Source organism: Schistocerca piceifrons, chromosome 3 (assembly GCF_021461385.2).
Source record: "Schistocerca piceifrons isolate TAMUIC-IGC-003096 chromosome 3, iqSchPice1.1, whole genome shotgun sequence".
Classification (NCBI taxonomy): Eukaryota; Metazoa; Arthropoda; class Insecta; order Orthoptera; family Acrididae; genus Schistocerca; species Schistocerca piceifrons.
The window spans coordinates 422324281-422351336 of record NC_060140.1 but is presented as its reverse complement, the minus strand read 5'-3'; the positions used below and the strand labels follow the sequence as shown (position 1 = coordinate 422351336).

At 41.4% G+C, this 27056-nt stretch overlaps 1 protein-coding gene across 1 annotated transcript in view; it reads left to right on the top strand.

Annotated features, from left to right (window-relative positions):
- LOC124788710 (aminopeptidase N-like) overlaps positions 1–27056 on the top strand; it is a 69175-nt gene that overhangs the window by 15751 nt on the left and 26368 nt on the right. Inside the window, exons 4-5 of the mRNA XM_047255990.1 lie at positions 11295–11606; positions 23434–23617. Coding sequence (XP_047111946.1) covers positions 11295–11606; positions 23434–23617 — 496 coding nt within the window. The remainder of the gene's footprint in view (positions 1–11294; positions 11607–23433; positions 23618–27056) is intronic.

Sequence of the window (27056 nt, the reverse complement as noted above, 5' to 3'; positions counted from 1 at the left end):
AAGAAAAACTTCATTATCCATATTATCATAACTCAGTATTATCATCACCTGTAAAGAAAAACTTCATTATCCATAGTAACATATTATTCATCATTATTCATCACCATTCATTATCATCTGCAAAAAAAAAAAAAAAAATCACTTCATTATTCATTATACAACTATTCCTTATTTCTAGCATATTTCATCACTGAAACTAAGATGTGTAGTTCTGTCTGACAGCCTGCATCAATCGCCTCGTATTCTGAAAGAAAAAATTAGTTAATACTGCTATCATACGATGTGTATAGTATATTCTAGTTAATTCTGATCCATTTACTCTTCGTCACGAGGTATTGCATCCTCTTTCGTTCATTCCGAAGGTGAAATTCCCATTTCTGTTTAATTTATTTCGCTTACACGCTATTTCTTTCTGAAAATGATGAACAAGGATTAATGTCTTGCATTTAATTCATATACCCATTAGATAAAAACTGGTTTATAGTAACATAATTGAGCATACAGCATAGCATGACAGAAAACGTAATATGTCAAAAACATCGACAGTGTTCAGAAGCAAAAATGTACACAGTGTATCACAATGTAGAAAAAAAAAAAAAAAAAAAAAAAAAAAAAAGTAAACTAGTCACGATGTTTAGCTATCATAAGGCAAAATGTTAAAGTCAACTGGTGTTTGTTATATCTTAAATATTTCATAGTACATACAAACAAAACAGGAAAACAATAATACATACATAAAAAATGGAAAATATGCAAGGTCTGATGTGTAACGACAACAAAAGCAACCTGCCAAGCTTACCCTGCCGGGCACTTGCCAAGAAAAAATACGACAATCATCAGTAAGTAGTCACATAAATACAATTGCATAAGTGGTCATAAAATGTGTAAGTTCATCTGGAAAAATATGCACGGTCTGATGTGTAACGACAAGAAAAGCGACCTGCTAACCTTACCTTGCCGAGCACTTGCCAAGAAAAAATACGATAATCATCAGTGGGTGTTCATGTGAATATAATTGCATAAGCGGTCATAAAAAATTAGGAAATGGCATTACAGTGTGATAAATCATAAAGTATCTTCATTCAATAAAAGGTTTGACGTTCGACACGTGGTGGTTCTCTTTGGTTTTTCTGGTTCTCAAAGTTTCGACGTGTACTACATTGGGGTGAGGAATGCTGCGAATCCGATATGGACCTGCGTATAGAAGCTCAAATTTACTGCATCTACTCTTTCCTTTGTTGGATTAATAGTGTGTACGTACTAATATCTTCTGCACAATGTGAAAGTCACGGCGTGTACAAACCTGTTTTTGCTGTCTCCTCCGGCGCTCTGCGGCACGTTTGATGTTGTTCAGGGCAATGTCAATTATTTCATGGTGTCATAGTCGACGAGATGTAGGAAATGTTACTAATTCTTTAATTTTGTTAGGTGGTTCAACATTTTTCAGTATAACAGACGGAGATAGCATAGTAGATTCATTTGGTATGGAATTAATTACATCTTGGAATGAGAGTATGTGTGTCCCAATCAATATGTTTTTTATGGCAGTAAATTCTACACAGTTTACCAATTTCTTTCATTAATCGTTCACAAGGGTTCGAAGAAGCATGGTACCTGGATATATAGACCGGAGAAATGTTTCTAGCTCGTAACATACGTGTCCATATAGCAGATCGAAATTGTGGTCCATTGTCGGAAATTACTTTCAACACATGCCCTACATGAAATAGAAAATGTTTTACAAATGCTTTCGAAACAGTTTTAGCAGTAGCTTTGCGTAACGGAGTGAAGGTAACAAATTTTGAAGTGAGTTCAACAGCGACAAAGATGTAGCAAAAACCTCTATTAGTTCTGGTAATTGGACCAAAAATGTCTACAGCGCCCATGTGTCTCAATTTAACAGGTACAATGGGATGTAATGGAGGAATATGTGAAGTCGTATCTGATTTAGCTTTCTGGCAGATTTTACATGACGCTAAAACTTGTTGAATACGTTTCTCCATGTTGGTAAAATAACAGTTCTGTCTCAGTATAAGAAAACATTTTCTAGCTCCGTAATGAGCGTAACTTAAATGAGTATACCAGATTAATTTGTTAACAAGTTCGTCAGGAATGCATAATAACCAATTATTGCTGTCAGGATGATAGCGGCGAAACAGAATGTCATTGCGTACAGTGTAATGGTTTCTAATGGTAACATTATTCCTATCTTGCCAAAGGTGTTTAATTTCTTTCCATACGTTGTCTTTACTCTGCTCTTGTGCTATGTCTTGTAATGACGACGAAATGAAATTTTCAAATGCAACTTGTTGAATGTACATGACGCTGAAATTTGCTTTGCAGAAGTTGGTTGCGATGTCTTGCTGATTGTTGTTAAGAGAACGGGATAGTGCATCTGCTACAATATTTTGTGTACCAGGAATGTGAACAATTGTAAAATTAAATTCCTGCAAATAAAGTTTCCATCTACTTAATCTGTCGTGTGTAAATTTAGCCGAAAGTACAAATTGTATCGCTCTGTGGTCTGTGTAAACTGTAGTGTGTCTTCCATAAAGAAAATGCCTAAATCTGGTAAAAGCCCATACAACACATAATGTTTCAAGTTCTGTAACAGAATAATTCCGTTCAGCAGGTGACAGACTGCGACTTGCAAAAGCGATGATTTTAATTACTGTACAACCATCTTCTTCAATTTCCTGAAAAATATGTACGCCCAAAGCGGTGTTAGAACTGTCGGTGGCAATGGAAAAATTTCTGGTGAGATCTGGGTGCGATAAAAGTGGTGCATTCAACAAAGCATGTTTCAAATAACATTCTCGTGAACAAGATTCTGCATGTCAAAAGTATTGCTTGCGTTACTGGAATATGCAACCTGTACTGTATCTAGTCAAATTCCATCTGACGTGTCATTATTTTCGGGAGGATGCTGTGGCATTTCGACTATTTGAACTGTTCTGTTATTTCTTCCTGACGTATTACGTTCTGGATGATACCTACTGTCTGGTTCATTCATGATAATATGTTGTTGCTGATGTTCTTGCTGCTGATAAGATAGACTGTTATTAAATGTACGCTGAAAGTTGTGCTCATTATTTTTATGTCTGTCATGATAGTCATTTCTATACGGTGCATTGCGATAGGAATTGAAATAGTGTGTTTTCTGTACGTACTGATTCCCTTGTTGCTGTGCGTTACTATTTGTTGGAGCTGAGACTATACGTGCACGCGGCGAAACATTAAAGCTTGGTTGACCTTGTGCATTACATTGTTGGTTAGGTATGCTAACCGGCTGGTTTTGATGCTGTTGCTGAGAAAAACCTGTATTGTTGCCAAAATGCGCTCGCTGTTGCTGATAATTTTACACATACTGATGATTAAAATTTTATCTGTTGTTAAAGTTACGGCAATAGTTGTCATTTCGGGAGTGTCTAATGAAGAATTGTCACTTTCGGTAAAACTTGTCTTATCGGGTTTTCTTTACTCATTCTTAATCCTAGATAGAGCAATAGTTGAAGAGCCGTTTTGGTGGTGGTGGTAGTTGGGATGTTTAAGGGGGACTAAACAGCTAAGGTCATCAGTCCCCCAGAAGAGCCGTTGTGATAGATATAAATAAAGGATAGTAGAAGAGAAGGCAGCAGTGCAGAAAACTAAAGATGAAACAGCACTACTACGGCCCAGGGCCCTGTGCACGCTACGACACATATTCATTAAAGCATAATGAATCCCCTGAGGTTATACGCGCTGCAAATAAATTTTAGCTTTTGCGTTACAGGCAATGCCGGTGAAAATTCAAAAATAAACTGCTGTATCCGTGCTAATTGTAGTTTCTGCATTACAGGTAATGGCGGTGAAAGTACAAAAATAAATCGACGTATCCAGTTCAATGCGTATACCTGTGCTCTGTCATTTTTAAATTCCTTAGACTTTTTTACGGATGAAAATTGCTCGTGATCAACGATATCGTCACTGAATGTGTGAACAGGTTCACGATTACATAAGAATCTGTTTGTCTGTGTCTTTTCGGATTTTAAGTCGCGTAGTCTCTGTAAATTGCCCAAGTTACGCTGGCTGTGTGAGTGTGACAAATACTCGCAACGTGGCGTATGCTGTGACGTATTAATGAGTGAAACAATTTTTATTTCTGTCACTTTAAAACAATCGTCAATTTGGCTATTCTGTTGTTCAAATTTCTTATTGACTTCCGTATTCGGAGTGTGTGAAACTTCTGGTAACTTTAAAGTAAACTCGTCGCGCAACTGTGTTGCGTTTTTAGGACATTGTTTAGCGACTGCATTAATTTCATCTCTAAATGATTCTGTTGTACCTGCATGTCTATTACCTAATTCTTGTGCAACAGATCTAGTTTCTTCACTACTATTACTAGCACAAGCCTTAATTTCGTCACGTAGTTGTCCCTTAGTATCATGACATTGCGCGGCAATGGCTGTAATCTGTTCACTAACTTGTTTGTTCTGTTCGTTAAGGTTGTCGTGTTTTTCGTTCGTCAGTTTGAAACTTTCAATAAGTTGTTTGTAATGGTTATCTAGTATTTCATTCTGCTGTTTGAGAATTTCATTAAGTCGTTCACTAAGTTCTTTGAAATGTCTATCTTGCATTTCATTCCGTTGTTTGGAATTGCTGTCTATTTTTTTATTCAACTGTTTGTAATTTTCGTCCTGTTTTTTATTATGTTCATTCTGTTGTAGCAATATTGCCATAATTTGATCCAACCTAAAATTAACAACACTATTCTCTGTGCTGTGTGACGGTGTATCTGCAATTGTCACGTTTTGTGTATCCATTTGGACATTCTGTGATTCTTGAAAATGTTTGCTAATCGGATGTGCACTGTTAGTCACTACCTCGCAATTAAATAAATCTGTCGTACTCTGATTATACTGTTCATTTTCATTAGAAAAATTTATCTGTTTGTCATGTAAATCCTGCAAACCGGGTGTGTCAAGCTGGGCAGCGCTCATTGCAACAGAACGCCCCGCGTCATCAATTGTCGTTAAATTAACAGAGGACACAATTGAATTCGTCTGTTCATCACTAGGAGCAAAATCAATATTAGTGGTCGGTACGCACTGATTGTCTACAAATGGAGGATTGTCATCATTACACTGAGTGTCGCAAGTACTATCGGTCATATTATTTGACTCGGCTATTTCACTCATTATACATCGCGATGTACTGTTAACAGTTTTTCGCGGCATTTTTCACTAATCAAAATTATTCACAAATGAAACAAAGATAATACAAAATCCAACAAACACTATTACAACAAAGAGCAACAAATTGCCGATAATCTGTGGATGAAAGAGTGACAAATTAGTAAAATGCGTTGCGCCAGATGCTAACTACGTTTAAGTAATTAAGGAGCAGATATATGAGTATTTCTCAGAAGATTCACAAAGAAATACAATCCTGGCCGGATGTCACCAAGTGTAACCTCTCCGCAAAAATTGATAAATGGAAATGGGAAATGAGAATGGAGCCAAATGTAAACTCCCCACACAAAAATTAATGAATGATAATTGACCATGAACCCACAATAATATTAATTAAATAATGAAACATGAACCAAATGTAACCTCTCAACAGAAATAATAATATCTGGTAAATTTTAAAAGGGCAGCAGCGCTGACCTTCGGACCTGTATTCTGAATAAAAAAACAAAAATTCTTACTTCAATAAAAACTGCATCTATATCTGCTCTTATTTATACATTCTTCGACACAGCTTCGTGCAATGCTGGCGTATATATATATTCTTTTTTTTTTATTCTTGGAAGCAATGATAATGCATTGGAAATTGAAATGAATGCTTTTCTTTAAAAGAGTTACTTTATAAAAAAATTATTATTGGGGCAATTTTTTTGAACAAATTAATTACAATTAACATACATTACTAAATATGCGCAAGGCTGCTTCTTTACCTTCTACAACAATACTCATCCTCCAGAATCCTGACCAGAGTCGCGAGCAGAGCACACAGCCGACGCATGCCGACTCCCGCAGGCTACTACCATCCACTCCCTACTAAAGCCGACGTACTACTACTGAATCCGACTGACTACTACCGTCGACTCGCGCAGACCAGCGCAGACTCGCGACAACCAACAACTAACAATAAACTACTCTCTGGTCAGAGATTCTGTCATGCTTCGCCCATCGCCGGCGAAGCATACTCCTTACAAGTGGCGTTTCTTAGCTCTCAACCAGTAAACTCAAATTCTTTAGAGATTCGAACTGTCATTTATAAAACATCTTCAAACGACTGTTTGCCGTTATATCTGCACGATAGCGCAGATTTCGACGGTATGCGCAGTGTGTCTTGCTAGAAAACAAACTTATTTCGCTTACAAAAAAATGGTTCAAATGGCTCTGAGCACTATGGGACTCAACTGCTGAGGTCATTAGTCCCCTAGAACTTAGAACTAGTTAAACCTAACTAACCTAAGGACATCAGAAACATCCATGCCCGAGGCAGGATTCGAACCTGCGACGTAGCGGTCTTGCGGTTCCAGACTGCAGCGCCTTTAACCGCACGGCCACTTCGGCCGGCTATTTCGTTTACAGAACATGCTGTTGACAACAGTAATGCCAATATTACTCTTCAGCCTCAAGCTTGCATAGGTATTCTGTCTAGTGTTTGTTTATCCGGCGTGTTTATTGAAGGTTAAAAGTGACACATGCTTAGGTTTACTGACGGAGGGTTGACCGACATGCCCCTTGTGTGTGGGTTCACCGAACGCAAGAAAAGAGGGACACGACTTTATGACGAACTGTTCACGCAGCGACGGCAACTTCACCGTAGGGATGGAAAAATGCGTCCGATTAACGTCGATACCGGTATATTACTTCTGAATAACCGATTTTTTCGGCATTTGTTTGGTCTTGGTTACAACAGGTACTTTTATTTCTTTTTACTGTGTAACATTCGTTATATAACTGTAACGTCCTTTTAAAAAAAATATGTGTTTGTTTGCCAAGGAATATGAAATACGTAATGTTTGTGTTAATGAAATTAACTGTGTGATATGTCATTGAGCAAATGGAGTGCTTACTCAGTTTTACTGTAACCCAAAAAAATTAAACAACTCAATCTGGCAAACCAATACGCAGTGCCAATAATGAATCAATCACTGAAATTTACCGTCTCGTAAGCACCGAGTTCTAAGGCTCTGTACAATAAACTCACAAAATTACCTATGCAAATAAACAATGAAATAAAGTTTCCTTAACTCTAGGGTCGCAGCGGATGTAATTTATATAAAACTTGACGTCCTCCACTTTCACCTCTCGTAACAAATATTGGTGAATGCTTTCATTATCTCAACGTAATACGCACGGCTTCACCCAAATATCGTTCCTTTTTTTCCGCCACTTTTCATCCAAATGCAAGCACAATGTAAATGTTGCACAAGCAACTGCATCGCATAATAACAGGTTACTGTTGTCCGACCTTTTGAAATTTGCCCGACAAATATGACTACAGTGTAGTATCAGTTTTTACCACCACGCCAAAGATCTTTGTCAAAGAAACTTGACGAATATTTGATCATATTTCTTTGTCAAAGAAGTATGATACCGTAATACCGACATAAAAGTGACATTATAATTTATTATTTGTTTACTACTCACTGTATTCGTGACACATTTTGCAGACAGAATGCTCATATACCACTGAATGTAGCTGCAGCGCTATATCATTGTACGTCACAGTTTAGGAGGCATGACGCCATAAACAGTGAGATGCATGAAAAACTGCCGCAACATGCATGACGTTTAAATTTGTTACTTCGTTGCTAATAACTCCATTCGCAGCACGTTGAGCAGACAGTATTCACATATGCCGCTGAATCTACTTGCAAAATTACGTCATTGTACGACGCACAGTTCAAACGCTGCGTGGTATGCACAGCTGTAATTGAATAACTAGGGAGCGCCGGGTTTCTCTGCTAGGAGCAATGAAAGACCGAAAACCGGTTATTTCAGAAATCAGTTATTTAGAGCTGTTTCAACACCAAGCTTAAAAATTCGGTATTACCGAAAACCGGCTGTTTCAGCGATACCACCATCCCCACAGCAGAGTGTACGGTTTTCGTCTGAGAACGGTTGCGTAACTCCGTCTTTTGTATTATTTTGCTTGTTGCGTAGTACAAGCTAATCGCTGTTGTGAAGATATTATCACTGAAACTTAGGTAATTGGAGTTGTCGTTGTTGTAGTCTCCAGTCCAGAGACTGGTTTGATGCAGCTCTCCATTCTACTCTAACCTGTGCAAGCCTCTTCATCTCCGAGCAACTACTGCAACCCACATCCTTCTGAATGTGCTTAGTGTATTGACCCCTAGGTCTCCCTCTAGAATTTTTACATTTCAATACTAAGCTGGTGATCCATTGATGCCCCAGAAAGTGTCCTACCAACCGAGCCCTTCTTCTAGTCAAGTTGTGCCACAAATTTCTCTTCTCCCCAATCCTATTCAGTACCTCCTTATTAGTTACATGATCTACCCATCTAATCTTCAGCATTCTTCTAAAGCACCACATTTCGGAAGCTTCTGTTCTCTTCTTATCTAAACTATTTATCGTCCATGTTGCACTTCCATACATGGCTACGCTCCACACAAATACTTTCAGAAAAGACTTCCTGACACTTAAATCTATACTCGATGTTAATAAACTTCTCATCTTCAGAAACGCTTTCCTTTCCATTGCCAGTCTACATTTTACATCCTCTCTACTTCGACCATCATCACTTATTCTGCTGCCCAAACTGCAGACAGAATGCACATATTTTTGCTTTTGTTGATGTTCATCTCATATCATCCTTTTAAGACTTTGTCCTTTCCGTTCAACTGCTCTTCCAGGTCCTTTGCTGTCTCTGACAGGATTGCTATGTCATCGGCAAACCTCAAAGTTTTTAATTCTTCACCATGGACTTTAATTCCTACTCCAGATTTTTCTGTTGTTTCCTTTACGTTTTACTCAATATACGCATTGAAGAACATCGGGGATAGGCTACAACCCTGTCTCACCCCTTTCCCAACCACTGCCGCCCTTTCATGCCCCTCGACTCTTATAACTGCCATCTGGTTTCTGTACAAATTGTAAATAGCCTTTCGCTCCCTGTATTTGACCCCTACCACTTCCAGAAATTGAAAGAGAGTATTTCAGTCGACATTGCCAAGTCTAAGTCTACAATAGCTAGAATCTTAGGTTTGCCTTTCTTTAATCTATCTTCTAAGATAAGTCTTAGGTCTCTTTAATTTTCTGCAGGCAGTACCTATCTTACCCCTAGTGGTATATTGCTCTACATCCTTACATTTGTCCTCTCACCGTGCCTGCTTAGCCATTTTCTACTTCCTGTCGATCTCATTTTTGAGACGTTTGTATTCCTTCTCGCCTAGTTCATTTACTGCGTTTTTATATTTTCCCCTTTCATCAGTTAAATGCAATATTTCTTCTATTACCCAAGGATTTCTACAAGCCTTCGTCTTTTTACCTACTTGAACCTCTGCTGCCTTCACTATTTCATCTCTCAAAGCTACTCATTCTTCTTCTGCGTTATTTGTTTCCCCCATTATTTCCAATCTTTCCCTAATGCTCTCTCTGAAACTCTCTACAATCTCTGGTTCTTTCAGTTTATTCAGGTCCCATATCCTTAAATTCCTACCTTTTTTGCAGTTTCTTCAGTTTTATTCTACAGTTTACAACCAATAAATTGTGGTCAGACTCCACATCTGCCCCTGGAAACGTCTTACAATTTAAGACCTGGGTCCTAACTCTCTGTTTTACCATTATATAATATATTTGCAATCTTCCAATGTCTTCAGGCCTCTTTCACGTATATAGCCTTCTTTCATGATTCTTAAACCAAGTATTAGCTATGATTAAGTTATGCTCTGTGCAAAATTCTACCAGGTGGCTTCCCCTTTCATTCCTTTCGCCCAGTCCATATTCATTTACTAGTTTTCCTTCTCTTCCTTTCCTACTATCGAATTGCAGTCCCCCATAACTATTAAATTTTCGTCTCCCTTCACTATCTGAATAATTTCTTTTATCGCATCGTGTAGTTCTTCTATCTCTTCATTATCTGCGGAGCTAGTTGGCATATAAACTTGTATTACTGTGGTAGGCCTGGGCTTCGTGTATATCTTGGCTACAATAATGCGTTCACTATGCTGTTCGCAGTAGCTTATCCGCGCTCCTATTTTTTTATTCATTATTAAACCTACTCACACACTACTCCTATTTGATTCTGTATTTATAACCATTTATGTCGTGTGACTAGGGCCTCCCGTCGGGTGGACCGTTCGCAGGGTGCAGCAAGTCTTTTGATTTGACGCCACTTCGGCGACTTGCGCGTCGATGGGGATGAAATGATGATAATTAGGACAACACAACACCCAGCCGGGAATCGAACCCAGGCCCTTAGGATTGACATTATGTCGCGCTGACCGCTCAGCTACCGGGGGCGGACATCTATAACCATGTATTCAGCTGACCAGAAATCGTTTTCCTCACGTCACCGAACTTCAGTAATTTCCACTATACCTAACTTTAACCTATCCATTCCCCTTTTTTAATTTTCTAACCGACCAACCCGATTAAGGGATCTGACATTCCACGCTCCAACCCATAGAACGCCAGTTTTCTTTCTCCTGAGTAGTCTCCGCCTGGAGATCCGATTGGGGGACTATTTTACTTCCGGAATGTTTTACCCAAGAGGATGCCATCATCATTTAACTATACAGTTAAACTTTTTGCCCTCGGGAAGAATTTCGGGTGTAGTTTCCCCTTGCTTTGAGCCGTTCGCAGTATTCAGCATGGCCGTTTTGGTCGTGTTCCAAGACCACGTCAGTCAATTATTCAGACTGTTGCTCCTACAACTACTGAAAAGGCTGCTGCCCCTCTTCAGGAACCACACATTTGTCTGACCTCTCAGCAGATACCCCCCTGTTGTGGTTGCACCTACGGTACGGCTATCTGTATCCCTGAGGCACGCAACCTCACCACCAAGGGCAAGGTGCATGGTTCATTGGAGGGGGGGGGGGGGGGGGGTAGTAAACTGAATTAATTGCAATTACATTATTACACTGTGACGAGACACCGGAGACCACTGATGGACAAACACACTATTTACGGTATTTAAAAAAATGTTCGTCTCACTTCAGTTTTCACCCATCCGTTAATAATGACGCCAGGACAATCTTACTTACCAAACTTGGTGTAAGTTTTGTCAATTCCTGCATACATTTACTGATTAACAGAGACTCTTTCCCCTTGTAGTGACGACGAAGATGGAAGACGCACCCTGACCTTCGAGCAGACGCCGGTGATGAGCGCCTTCCTGCTAGCTTGGGTCATATCCGACTTCGTAGGCGTGCAGTCGCCGCTGGAATCCAACACGACTGTCTGGACGACCAGGGACACGGCGGCACAGGCAGAGTACCCCAGTGTGATGGGGCCACGCACCGTCCGCTCCATGGAGCAGCTGGTGCGTGTTCCGTACAACCACGGCAACCTCACCAAGATGGACCACGTCGCTGTGCCGGACTTCGCCGCCGGCGCCATGGAGAACTGGGGTCTGATCACGTACAGGTTAGTGGCTGCGAACCTACGATAGTTATCTATCCAGGCTGCCTTTGATTAAACTAACAGTTGAAATTTTACGAGAAAATGCCACTGTACTCAAAGAGTGTATTTCGGTAGCTTTTTCCAATGGGCTAGGGAGGTCTGCTGACAAAGATACGCTGTCGAGTTTCGTTATTAACATTCACTGAGGGGACGAAGGTCACGAATAGGTCACGAATGGCGATATGCACATACACAGATGGCTGTAATATCGCCTACATAAGGTATAAAAGGGCAATGTATTGGCGGACCTGTTATTTGTATTCAGATAATTCATACGAAAAGGTTCCCGAAGTGATTATGGCCGCACGGCGGGGATTCCCAGACTTTGAACGCGGAATGGTAGTTAGAGCTAGACACACGGGACATTCCGCTTCGGTAATCGTTCAGAGATCCACAGTAACAAGAGTGTGCAGAGAATACCAAGTTTCAGGCATTACTTCTCACCACAGACAACGCAGTGGCCGACGACCTTCACTTAACAACCGACAGCAGCGGCGTTTGCGTAGTCAGCGATAATACACAAGCAAGACTGCGTCAAGTAAGCGCAGAAATCAATATGGGACGTACGACGTACGTAGCCGTTAGAACAGTGCCGCGAAATTTGGCGTTAATGGGCTGCAGACAACCGACGCATTTGCCCTTGCTAACAGCACGACATCGCCTGCATCGCCTCTCTTGGGCTCGTGACCATATCGGTTGGACCCCAGACGACTGGAAAACCGTGGCCTGTTCAGATGAGTCCCGATTTCAATTGGTAAAAACTGATGGTAGGGTTCGACTGTGGCGCAGACCCCACAAAGTCGTGGGGCAAGTTGTCAACAAGGCACTGTGCGAGCTGGTGGTGGCTCCACAATGGTGTGGACTTACATGCAATGGACTGCGTCCTCTGGCTCAACTGAACCGATGATTGATTTGAAATGGTTATGTTCGGTTACTTGGAGACCATTTGCAGCTATTAATGTACTTCAAGTTCCCAAACAATGAAAGAATTTTTATAGATGAAAAATGCACCATGTCACTGGGCCACAATTGTTCGCGATTTGTTTGAGGAACATTGTGGACAAATCGAGCGAATGATTTAGCCATCCAGATTGCCCGACATAAGCCCAGTCGAACGTTTGTGGGACATAACCGTTACGTCAGTTCGTGTACAAAACCCTGTAGCGACAACACCTTTGAAATTACGGACGGCTGTAGAGGCATCGTGCCTCAATATTTCTGCATGGGACTTCCAACGACTTGCTGAGCCCATGCCACGTCGAGTTGCTGCATTACACCGGACAAAAAGATATTTGACACGATATTGGGAAGTATTCCGCGACTTCTGTCACCTCATTGCAATGGAGAGTAGCTGCTGTCTGCAGCGTGCTGTGTCGTTCCTTATGAAGATGGCAAACTAAATTTGGAAGATGCCACAGGTGCAAGAATGTTCATCTGCATACTATTTCGCTAATATTTGTCTTTCTGTCTTTTCTTGTCTACACTCTTGACAAAGTGGTAGGGTTCGACGGTTGGTGACTGAATGAATAACAAAGCCTAGCATGTTACAGATATTAGGTGTTTATTCCAATTTATAAACGAACATTGGCACGCTATGCTACAGCTCTTCTCTTATCTGATGAAAATGAGTGACACAAAAGTCGACAACTTCATAATAATAACCTATTTCTTTATGTTAACTGATTCTTCTGTCGGTTCTTGGTAGAACAGCATTATAATACATAAAAAGCGCTGTATTGCTTATGCTCTACACATTAGTTTACTGAGTTAACCAGATTTCGACTTACAAGGCCATCATCAGATTTCTGAGCCGAAAACTGGGTAAATAAATAAACCAATTTCTTTAAGAGATGATGGCAGTTGTCGCACATTCCAGTTGTTCAACTGTCTGAGATTTGTCTACTGAAGAAAATACGACGTTACCTCTTAGTCGAGAGACATTCTAAGTAACATAATTGCAAGCTTAACTCTATTTTATAATATAAATTAAAATTAAAAAAAGAGTTATTTTGGTTCTGGGTCACTATTTATAATAATTTCATTGATCTGTTGTTTTCTATAATAAGATACCGCGAGTTATGTTTTAAAAAATCCATGCTGATTGTGCTTGAAATTATAAATGTTTTGATGAGGCTGGAGTAATACATTCAATACTATTTATTATCTTATATCTCATTTGCTTACATCTAGTTTTCCGCAGACTGACACACCGCTGCGTGAAACAGTGTATTGATTCTGACATGTGATGTCAAAAAGATGCAGTCGACTTTATACAAATGTGGGACGGAAGCAGCTTAATAAGTAATCCTCCAAAAAAACCTATGAAGCCATCAAGAGCAATCTGTACTGCTGTCTTCCAATAAATATTAACACAATACGGCGCGAACTCATAACAGAGAAATTCAGGTGAATATATTGTATTAACGCACTTGTATCCATCGACATCCAACAACTCAGGAAATGAAAAGCAGAGTTATCCTATTATCAAAAACATACTTCACGCACTTTCGTACTCTACGTTGAAATACACACATAAAAAAAAGGTTTGCATCATCCTGGTTCCCAGAACTCCTGAAGATAGACGTTGACTGTGGATATTGTATCACAGGCACAGACCCTTTGACTGTTCAGAGATGTTCTAAACCCGTCCAATTACGTAAACAACCATGCATGATCAGCGCCTATTAGAATGAAGGGGTCCGACAGCCGATCAGTTCCTGTCATTCCACCAGAAAGGAGGCGCACGGCTCGTGTTGTCTGTGGTTCAACCATCCCTAGACGGTCAATACCGCAGTTCGATCCCGTCCGCATTGATACTTGGTGCCGGGAAGGGCTCTCAACCAAGGAAGTGTCCAGTCGTCTTGGAGTGAACCAAAGTGATATTGTTCGGGCACGGAGAAGATACAGAGAGACAGGAACTGTCGATGACATGCCTCGCTCAGGCCGCCCAAGGGCTACTACTGCACTGGATGGCCGCTACCTACGGATTATGGCTCGAAGGAAGCCTGACAGCAATGCCGCCATGTTCAATAACGCTTTTCTGCAGCCACAGGACGTCGTGTTACGACTCAAACTGTGCGCAGTAGGCTGCATGACGCGCAACTTCACTCCGGACGTCCATGGCGGGGTCCGTCTTTGCAACCACGACACCATGCAGCGCGGTACAGATGGGCCCAACTACATGCCAAACGGACCGCTCAGGATTAGCATCACGTTCTCTTCGCCAATGAGTGTCGCATATGCCTTCGACCAGACATTCGTTGGAGACGTGTTTAGAGTCAAACCGGTCAGGCTGAACGCCTTAAACACACTGCCCAGCGAGTGCAGCAAGGTGGAGGTTCCCGGCTGTTTTGGGGTGGCATTATGTGGGGCCGACGTACGCCACTGGTGGTCATGGAAGGCGCCGTAACGGCTGTACGATACGTGAATGTTCATCCTCTGAGCGCTAGCGCAATCATATCGGCAGCATATTGGCGCGGCATTCGCCTTCATGGACGACAATTCGCACCCCATCGTGCACGTCTTGTGAAAGATTTCCTTCAGGATAACGACTAGAGTGGCCAGCATGTTCTCCAGACATGAACACTATCGAACATGCCTGGAATAGATTGAAAAGGGCTGTTTATGAACGACGTGACCCACCAACCACTCTGAGGGATCTACACCGAATCACCGTTGAGGAGTGGGACAATCTGGACCAACAGTGCCTTGATGAACTTGTGGATAGTATGCCACGACGAATACAGACATGCATCGATGCAAGAGGACGTGTTACTGGGCATTAGAGGTACCAGTGTGTACTGCAATCTGGACTACCACCTCTGAAGGTGTCGTTGTATGGTGGTACAAGATGCAATGTGTGGTTTCCATGAGCAATAAAAAGGGTGGAAATGATGTTTATGTTGATCTTTATTCCAATTTTCTGTACTGGTTCCGGAACTCCCGGAGCCGAGGTGATAAAAAACTTGTTTGATGTGTGTACTACATAAGTTTAGGTTATGATCCAACGACACTAGTCTGCAGGAGTCGGTCGTTCAAGCAACCCATCATCACGTGCAGTGGTCAGTAGATATGCGCAACTACATCGCTCAACACAACAGATAACCGAGCTCAAGGTGAACGAGAAGAACAGATGTGTCTCCGCCGTGCCTCTCTGGATTCAACCGGAGAGTCCCACAACAGGTAGAGGGAGTGTGGCGGAAGTTCCTTGTCGACGAGAACACGACGGTCGAATCGGTTCCTTCGATTTTCAATTGGGTTAAGATAAGGAGTGCTTTTGAACTTTCAGCCGAGTTTTTCGAATAATTTTCTGACGCTTTTAGACATATGACAAGGCATATTTTCGCAGGGAAGACAATGATTATAATATGGCCGAATGTGCTCTCTGAGGATCCTTCGTATTCAAGCTCTGTCGTACACCACTTTTCTGCCGCACACCGGTAACACGTGGAGATTCACAATGGCGTCATGACTCCACTCGCGTCACATATTCACCACAGAGGCTCATAAACAGTCCACAAATCTCACCATTTCCGGGAGGCGGAGGTCACCCATTTTTGCAGCTGGATTGAAGTACTCTCTTTGTTCGCGACAGCAGTGAGCCAAACTTTTAAAGTAGCCCGTCAGCGCGGTTACTTTACCCGTGCATCTCAAAATGGCGTAAAATATGAGTTACAGTCTACAAACGATATATCCAAGAGTTGGTTGCAAAGTCACTCGACAGCGCGTGATTAGTGTTTGCCATTATGTTTATTTCCTATTCAGAAAACAACTAAATATTCGAATAAATAATTGTAACTAGTGGGACTGACACATTCTTTAGGCGACCAATTCGTATCTAGAGGGTTCATCAACAAAATTTTCTATTCTTACTGTCTGCTCGAGCATGCGGTTTCACATGCACTGAAAACGAGGAAACCATACACGTGGTATAAGTGCCGTATATTTGGTATGCAGTATAATTCTCTCCAACAGCTTGAATTTCCATCATCCACATAAAGGCAGTGCAATGACATTGAAGAAAGACATATTTAGATATTAAGTTCCTAAAACTATAATATTATCTGAAAATATGGAATATATGTGCTTTCTTAGTCCAAGATTTTCTCTCTCTCTTTCGCATTCAAGGTTCAATAGCAGCTATGGCGGACTCGCAGTCCGACTGTCTAGCCTGTTCAAGCTGACTTACTATACCATCTAGAAAATAAAATGAAAATTAAATGAAACAAATGTCTTACGACATCGAGATTTTGTTCAGCTGACAGTCATCATCATTATCAACAACTACACCTATGTCATCATTTGCAAAAATAGCTCTCACGAGATAAACTTTCTTTAGGTATATTATTATTAGTCACGCTAATAAATTTCAGCTGGTAGTAGTAAATACATTGTTCAAAAATCACAAAAGGAGGAGATATACTTCGAAAAAACTGGGAGACGTAGGGCATATAATGGATTGTAAGGCGTACACAAAAGCAAGTATAGACTTAGGTCACAGTTTAATAACGGAGAAGAGTGGGCTGAAATTTGAACAATCAGGGACAATCAACGTACAACTACAGTATTGAGAAATGGTAACGAGCGTTCGAAGTTCTATGCGGATGTACATGCTAAATTGAATACCACGATTGGAAGTTTAGGAGGAATGGGCGTCACTAGGAAGGATAATCACAAAAGTTCGACATACAAATGCAGATAAAAGAAACTGTGAAGAAACTTTCGTCAACAAAAGAAACACTTCCATTCATTGACGAAAGAAGGAAATACGAAAAAAAGTCTAGAAAAAGAGAGCAGAACTGCAATATATACAGAGGTGACAATCTCCTGATATCACGTCCGACCCCCCCCCCCCCCCCCCCCCACCCCTCTGTCCGTCGTAGTGCAACAACTGGACGTGGCGTGGATGCAACAAGCCGCTGGAAGCCCCTGCAGAAATATTGAGCCTTGCTGCCTCTGTAGCCATCCATAATTGCGAAAGTGCTGGCGCTGCAGGATTTTTTGAACTAACTGACCTAACGATTACATCCCATAAACGTTCAATGGGATTCATGTCGGGTGATCTGGATGGCTAAATCATTCGCTTGAATTGTCCAGAATGTTCTTCAAACCAATCGCCATCGACTGTGGCCTGGTAACATTGTCATCCATACAAATTCATTTATTGTTTGGGAACATGAAGTCCACGAATAGCTGCCAACATAACATTTTCCAGTCGATGATCGGTTCAGTTGGACCAGAGGACCCAGACTATTCCATGTAAACATAGCCCATACCACTATGGATCTAACACCAGCTTTCACAGTGTCTTGTTGTCAACTAAGGTCCGGTGGCTTTGTGGGTTCTGCACGATACTCATCTCTTACCAACTGAAATTGGCAATCATCTGACAAGGCACGGTTTTCCGTCGTCTAGGGCCCAACCTATTCTGCCACGATCTCAGGAGAGGCGCTGAAGGCGACGTCGAGCTGTTAGCAAAGGCATTTGCGTCGGTCATCTGCTGCCATAACCCATTAAAGCAAAATTTCGGCGCTCTGCCCAAACGGATACGTTTGTCGTACATCCCATTTGTGCTCTGCCGTTATTACATGCAGTGCTGTCTGTCTGTTAACACTGACAACTCTGCGCAAACCACCTAATCTTGATCGTTAAGCGAAGGCCGGAGATGCAAAAGAAAACTGGCTACAGGAAAAATGTGAAGAAATCAAAATGAAAACGGTCTTTGGATGGACAGTTTCAGCACATAGAAAGGACAAAACAGCGTCTGGGAACGTAAAAGCTAACGCATCAACATTAAGAGTGCAAGAGGAATACCACTCTTAAACCGAGAGGAGAGAACAGATATGTGGAACCAATACACTAAGGACGTCTACAGAGACGAAGAACTGTCTGATAATACAATATGAAATGGGTCTTGAGATAAAGAGCACAAAGAATCCAGTGTTACAGTGAGAGATGTGTAAAAATTATGATTAAACAATGCAGAAAGAGTAGATAAAATACCTTCGGAATTTCTTAAATAATTCGAGAAGGTGCAACCAAAAAATTATTCAAGTTAGTGTGTTGAAATTGTGATACGGATGACATTGCATCGGACTTACGGAAGAATACCATCCACACTTTTCTAGAGACAGCTAGGGCAGATAAGCACGAGAACTATCGCATAATCAGCTTCACTTCTCTTGCATCCGGGTTGCTGGGTATAATGATATAGAAAAGAATGAAAGAAACCGAAAATCTGTTTCATGAACATCAGTGTAGCTTTATCAATGGTAAAGCTACGAAAGAGGCAGTTCTGACGTTGCCCTTGATGATGAGGACAAGACACATTCACAGAATTAGCTGACGGAAAAAGCAATCGAGAACGTCAAATGCTGCAAGATGCTCGAAATTCACAGAAAAATAGGTATAAATTGTTGGTAAAGACAGGTAATATACAACAATAAAACATGTACGAGAACCAAGAGGGATCAATAAGAATGGAAGGCCAAAAGGGGAAAGCTGGGTTTGACAAAGATAATAAGGCGAGGAGGCAGTCTATCTGATCTGTTCTTCAACTTCTTTAACGAAGAAGCAATGAAGTAAATAAAAGAATGTTTCAGAAGTGTGATTGAAATTCAGAGTGAAAATATATCAGTGATAATGTTAGCAAATGACATTGCTGCCCTCTATAATAATGGGTAAAAATTGCAGAATCTATTTCATGGAATGAACTGAACACAGAATATGGATTAACGGTGTATTAAAGAAAGACGAAAGTATTGAGGAACAGCATAAATTACGTTATTCACAAACTTAAAATCTGAAGTGGGGACCATGCAATATACCCGGTAAAAGAATTCTGCAACCTTGGAGGCGAAATAACAATTGGCAGTTGAGGAGGAGGGCATAAGAAATAGACTAGCACTGGCAAACAGGCCATTCCTCCTTAAAAGAAGTCTGTTAGTATAAAAAATCTGGATTAGCTTGAGACATACTTGTAAATTAAATGGACTGATAAGGCGAGAAATGAGATACGCCACAGAATCGGTGAGGAAAGGATCATGTGGCAAGTGCTGATTAGAAGTTACAGGATGATGTGACGTTCATTAACGCTGAAGATCTGAAAAAATAGATTTCACGTAGATACATTCAGTGACACCTATAAAGGCGGGTTAGTTGGTTTGATCACCACAGTACTTTACTAGGTTTAGTTCTGTTGGAGGTGTCTTCACCTTTCTCCGCCCTTTGAAGTGACTTGTCCAGCCAGTGTTAGGGGACCTACAGTTCGACCTGGACTCCGAATCACCGTGCAAAGCGATATTTCTCACATTATCAAAGAGCTACAGAATTTAAACGATTGATAAGTCGTAGACAAAAACCCTACGACGAGCAGTGACCGAACCGCCGCCTTTGATTTTCCTAGCTTGACATATAACCACCTACCATCCAGAAGTCGACCTTGATTGTTTTCCAAATTCCCTTACATTCAATTTTCTTGTCATCACCTGAAATTTAAAGAACTTACTGGAATATCGTGTATGGTTTATTCGTTTTGATTAACTTCTGCTAAATGTATAGAAACAAATAAAATAAAGTCATAAATTTAAGTCTCATTTAAATTATTATTCTGCAATCTACAATGAAGTGCCTAGCAGAGGGTTCATGGAATCACTTTCTAGGCATTTCTCTACCGTTCCACTCTCGAACAGCATGCTGAAAGAACGAACACTTAAGTCTTTCCGTGCTTGCTCTGGTATCTCTGTTTTTATGATGATGATCTTTCCTCCGTGTGTAAGTGTCGCCAACAAAATATTATCATCCTCTGAAGACATAGCTGGTGATTCGAATTTCATGAGAAGATCCTGCCGGTAAGAAAAACGCCTTTGTTTTAATGATTACCACCCCAATTCGCGTACAATGTCCGTGCCACTCTCGGCCCTATTTCGCGACAATACCAAACGAGCTGCTCTTTGAACTTTCTCGATGTCCTCCGTCCATCCTATCTGATGCGGGTCCCACACCGCACAGCAATACCCGAGAAGAGGGCGTACAAGCGAAGTGTAAACAGTCTGTTTACTATCAATAAATCGCAGTCTTTGGTTTGCTTTCTTCACTACATTATCTGTGTGTTGGCTCCAATTTAAGTTACTCATAGATGTAATCCCTGAGTATTTAGTTAAATTTAAATCCTTTAGATTTGTGTGTTTTATCCTGTAACCGAAATTTAGCGAATTCGTTTTAGTACTCATGTGAATGACTTCGCACTTTTAATTATTTAGCGTCAATTGCCACTCTTCGCACCACACAGATGTTTTCTCTAAATCGTTTTGCAATTTGTTTTGATCATCTGATGACTTTATAAGACGTTAAAAGACAACATCATCTGCAAACAATCTAAGAGGGCTTCTCATATTCTCTGCTAAGCCGTTTATGTATATCAGGAACAGCGACAGCAGAGGACCTACAACACTTCCTTGGGGAACGCCCGATATTACTGTTTTATTCGATGACTTGCTATGAATTGTAACCTTTCTGACAGGAAATCACGATTCCAGTCACACAACTGAGGCAATACTTCATAGGTACGCAATTTGATTAGAAGTCGCTTGGGAGGAACAGTGTCAAAAGCCTTTTGGAAATCTAAGAACACGGCATCAATTTGACATCCCTTCTCGATAGCATTCATTACTCTGTGAGAAAAAAGAGCTATTTGAGTTTCACAAGAACGATGTTTTCTGAACCCGTGTTGGCTATTTGTCAATAAATCATTCTTTTCGAGGTAACCCATAGCATTCGAGCACAGTATGTGTTCTAAAGTCTCACAGTAAATCGACTTTAGCGATATGCGCCTGTAGTTCAGCGGATTAATCCTGTTTCCTATCTTCGGTATTCGTTTGAGTTGAGCAGTTTAAGTTTTGTTAACTTGTAAATTAATTGTAATTAACGTTTAAAGTAGTTTAATTTTTGCTGCCACATAAATTAATTTCAGTTGTACGTGTAAGTTTTACCACTGCAATGAGCCAGCTGTCGAAGTTTCATCTTATAAATAAATTTTGTTATTTGAGATTGATGTAGAGACACTGACGCAAAAACATATTTGACACCAGTCCCCATTACTCTGTACTCATCAGTCACCCTCTGTTTAATGGTAATAGCTACCGCCCGCAAACTTTCCAGGGGTTTATAATTGACGAGGGCCAAACACCCGGTGATATTGCGTTGTCCTCTTTCATGAGTACTAGAGGATTATCAGTTCATTTAATTTTGATAGCGAATCAAAATTTTTTGACTAGCTCGTGCATTTCACGAAAATATAACTTACACCTACGTGTTGCCGTCATGGGCAACAAGTCATCTGTGTGATTCGAATTTTTGAACTGAATTCAAAATGGTTCAAATGGCTCATCAGTCCCCTAGAGCTTAGAACTACTTAAACCTAACTAATCTAAGGACAGCCCACACATCCATGTCCGAGGCAGGATGCGAACCTGCGACCGTAGCGGTCGCGCGGTTCCAGACTGTAGCGCCTAGAACCGCTCGGCCACCCCGGCCGGCTTTTGAACTGAATGAATCTTTATTTACTGATGGTGGTGGTAATATGATTATGAACAAATTTTGTGAAACTACGTTTTCAGCTTTACAGATCACTCAGTTACTTGCGCAGATTAGTTGAGAAACGGTTCTGTCATTCTTATTTAGTTCTAGTTGGAAGCAGTGAGCTATCTTCAGTGAGACAAGCTTCAGACAGGTAACTGTGATTCTACTGCGAACTACATATTTCGTGAAGCTATTGTTCGTATGCTTTTAACTATGAGCGACCGACGTGTTACCACAGCAGTCCAACTGCTCATGCCTCGAAGTTAGAATTTTTAAAAAAATTGAATTTTTTTTTGCCATGATCGAGCATGTGACATGCTATTCATGTTGTGACAGTAAAAAGTAATAATACACAACAAAACACATCATAATATTGTAGCCGGCGGAGTAGCCGAGCGGTTCTTGGCGCTGCAGTCTGGAACCGCGCGACCACTGCGGTCGCAGGTTCGAATCCTGCCTCGGGCATGGATGTGTGTGATGTCCTTAGGTTAGTTAGGTTTAAGTAGTTCTTTGTTCTAGGGGACTGATGACCTCAGCAGTTAAGTCCCACAGTGCTTAGAGCCATTTGAACCATAATATTATAAAATATTAGAGATAGAGATAAATTAAAAGATACTGATATGTGTACAAACGCAACAAAGACTAGAAGTTAACTAAAACTAGACATGATTGTCTTAATGGAAATTCCGCAATCGTTCATTAAATAAAAATATGGCATTTCAGTCTTTGATCGATATTTTTTTATTTCCAATGACTGGTAGAAGTTAAATCGTGAGGTTTTTTTTCATAATCATTGTAAGCCAATTATACACAGCATTCCCGAAGACTTTTAATAAGCTATACACAGCAATGATGCGTCTTTGTCAACCATTTCTTTGTATATGAACTATAATAACGAAATGATTGCCTTTATATGCAGCTCTCCTGATATTCTTTTGTGTAGAGTGAACAGTGATGGGACTGTCGTTGTTACACTCACTTTCTTGAAAAGTGTTCTACAGGACACACGGTTTATTGAAGATCTGCTATACATTTCCCTGCCTTCTTCTGCCACTTCAACACTCTTTTTGCTTGAGAGGTGCTGCCCCATAGCAGTACGCAGTATGTGATGTGGCTATGAAAAATGCCTAGTACCTAAGCATCATGTTTTCAAGCACACATACTTTACGTTTGCCTCAGCGGTGCCTTGAAAGCCATTAAATTATTTGTACAGACAGGGGTACCTGCTGGCCCTGGACAACTACACCTCGGAGGCGGCTAAGGAACAGGTGCTGACCGTCATCCAGCACGAGGTGTCTCATCAGTGGTTCGGCGACCTGGTCAGCCCCAACTGGTGGTCCGTGCTTTGGCTTAGTGAAGGTTTTGCCACGTTCTTCGAAAGCTTCGGTTCTGCAGTCGTAAGTTGACAACAAAAATGGTTCATGTTACAGTTTCTGCTCAGCGAAAAACTAAAGGCGTGTCTTTATGTCGGTGATACGTACATTAATACAAGTAGCATATTTCGTGTTTTGCATGTCTCAGACCTTACTGAATATGTATGAAAATATGCATTATCTGATGAAAAATATCCGGACACCTATCAGTGGATAATAATATGACGACAGGGACTGTGGTTGGGACTCTTTCAATGATTTGTCTAAATGTCTGTGGGTGAATGGTTGGTTATTCTTCCTCAAGAGTGCAAATCGGAGAAAGTGATGATGGACGCTGGGACCTTATTCTTCCTCAAGAGTGGAAATCGGAGAAAGTGATGATGGACCCTGGGACCCAGAAGAAGTCGATGCACATCTCAGAGGTTTCAGATAGGATTGAGGTTGGGACTCTGAATACGTCAATCCATTTCAGGAATGTTACTGCCCCACAAACCATTGTCTTTGTTTTTTATTCACGTGGTTCTGCAAAGTAAACTGTGTAGACTAGTGGTTAGAAAATTAACCGTAGATTTTGTTCTTGCGTAACTCTTGTGAATATCCTTGTGTAGGGTGGCTTCCTAGTGTAAATTTTCCGTGTAGAGAAATTTATTTCTGTTCATTAGCTTGCGGTCTCAGAGTTCATTGAGAAATCTGCACACAAACTTTCTCCTTTGGTATATTTTCAAACTCAGTAGCGCCATTTCAGACCTCATATCTATTTTATACACAGTACGATATAGCTAAGGTCTGTGCTTGTTATGAGCGGACACAAGGAGAGTTGGCTACTGTCTGTAAACAGCTGGAAGCTGCGTTGGCTACCGTCGACAAGCTTCCAGCTAATGCTCGAAGTAGAGGTGACGTCGGGGCGCCAACGACGAGACCTGCGACACCTTTGGTGTCACTGGAATCCCCTGGAGGCCCGGACGCCACTGCGGCTTCCAGAGTGGGTGGCAGACAGTGGTGGGTTCGCGTGTCACTGGGCGGAAGGCGAAAGAGGAGGCAGGCCGTGCGGCTGGCTCCCTACGTCTTAGCAACAGGTACGCGGTGCTTCCCAGTGTTGATGATAACTGAGCCAGCACGGGATGCCTCTCCTGTTGAGCCAGCGGTCGATTTTCCTGCCCAGTCCGGACAAGTACAGAGGGTGGGTAGGCTAGTCATTGGGAGCTCCAATGTTAGGTGGGTGATGGAGACCCTCAGGGAGATAGCAGGCAAGACGAGAAAGAATTCCAGTGTGCATTCCGTATATTTGCCGGGAGGTCTCACCCGTGATGTGGAGGAGGCGCTGCCGGCGGCTATCGAGCGCACTGGGCGCAATCGGCTGCGTATAGTGGCACATGTCGGCACGATGACGCCTGCCGCTTGGGTTCTGAGATCATCTTCGGCTCCTTTCGGCGGCTGGCTGATTTGGTGAAGGCAACTAGCAACGCACGCGGGGTGCAGGCTAAGCAGTCTATTTGTAGCATTGTACTCATGATTGATAGCGGTCCTCTGGTATGGAGCAGAGTGGAATGTCTAAACCAAAGGCTCAGACGACTCTGCAACGGTAACGGATGCGAATTTCTCAACCTCCGCTATCGGGTGCAGAACTGTAGGGTTCCCCTTAATAGTTCAGGTGTGCTCTACACGCAGGAAGCGGCTGCTAGGGTTGCGGAGTACGTGTGGCGTGCACATGGGGCTTTTTTAGGTTAGAGGATCCCTTCCTTGGGAGCAAACACTATTTGCCTATTAAATCAGCCACAGTGACCTCAGAGAATCTTGGTCCTCGCAGATCAGAGATAGAAAAGATTAAAATGATTTTAGTAAACTGCAGGAGCATCCAAAGAATGGTCCCAGAATTAGTATCGCTTATTGAAGGTTATAACGCATAAATAGTATTGGGAACATAAAACTGGTTGAAGTTAGACGTCAATGACAACGAAATCCTACGTTCAGACTGGAATGTTTATCATAAGGATAGGTTAGTCGCCAATGGTGGCGGCGTATTTATTGCAGTAAAAAATTCGATAAAATCTAGCGGGGTTATCACGGATTCCGAATGTGAATTAATCTGGGTGAAATTGAGTATCAAAGAACGGTCAAAAATGGTGATCGGATGCTTTTATAGACCACCTGGGTCAGGATCTGTAGTTGTAGAACGCTTCAGACAGAGCTTGTAGAATATCATTAGCAATTTTCCCGATAATGCCGTTGTAATAGCGGTGACTTCAACTTGCCAGGTATAGATTGGGAGTGTTATGCCATAGGGAATCGTGTGGCATTGTTCTGGATGCTTTGTCCGAAAATTACCATGAGCAGATAGAGAACCAACTCGTGAGCGTAACGTCTTAGACCTCCTGGCAAGAAACAGACCTGAATTTATCGAATCAGTTGACGTAGTGAAAGGTATCAGTGATCATAAGGCTTTGACAGCATCTGTGACGACGGTTCCTACAAGGAATGTTTAGAAAGGTAGGGAGATATATTTGCTCAGCAAGGGTGACAGGATAAAAATTTCAGAATATCGCAGCAGTCAGCATCTAATATTCGGTGATGAGCACGAACATGTGGAGAACAAATGGAAAAAATTCAAATGCATCGCTCAATATGCCCTATACAAGTAAGTTCCGAGTAAGGTTTTATAGTGTGGGAATGATCCACCATGGTTTAATAGCCGTGTTAGAAAAGCATTGCGTAAAGAAAAAGCACTTCATCTCAAATTCAAGAGAAGTAAAAACCTAGCTGACAAACAAAAGCTGAACGAAGCGAAAATGAGCGTAAGGAGAGCAATGAGAGAAGCGTGCAACGATATCGAAAGTAAGAGGTTGTCAACCGACCTGAGTAAAAACCCTAAGAGATTTTGGTCGTATGTAAAATCAGTAAGTGGGTCAAAATCATCTATTCATTCTCTCAGCGACCACACCGGCACCGAAACGGAAGAAAACAGAGAGAAGACCGAAATACTGAATTCGGTCTTCCGAAGATGTTTCACCGCGGAAGATCGTAACACTGTCCCTCCTTTCAATCATCGTGTGAACGTCGAATGGGCAGAGATTGAGATAACCGATCCCGGAATTGAAAGCAGCTACAATCGCTCAGTAGTGGAAAGGCTTCAGGACCAGATGAGATACCTATAAGATTCTATAATGATTATCCGAAAGAACTTGCTCCCCTTCTAGCAGTAATTTATCGTAGATCGCTTGAGCAACGAAACGTACCTAACGACTGGAAAAAAGCGCAGGTCATTCCCGTTTTTAAGAAAGACCGTAAGACAGATCCATACAATTATCGTTGACGCCAATCTGTTGTAGAATTATGGAACATGTTTTATGCTCAAGAATTATGACGTTCTTGGAAAATGAACAGCTCCTCTATAAAAATCAACATGGATTCCGAAAACAGAGATCCTGCGAAACTCATCTCGCACTGTTCCTCCATGAGATCCACA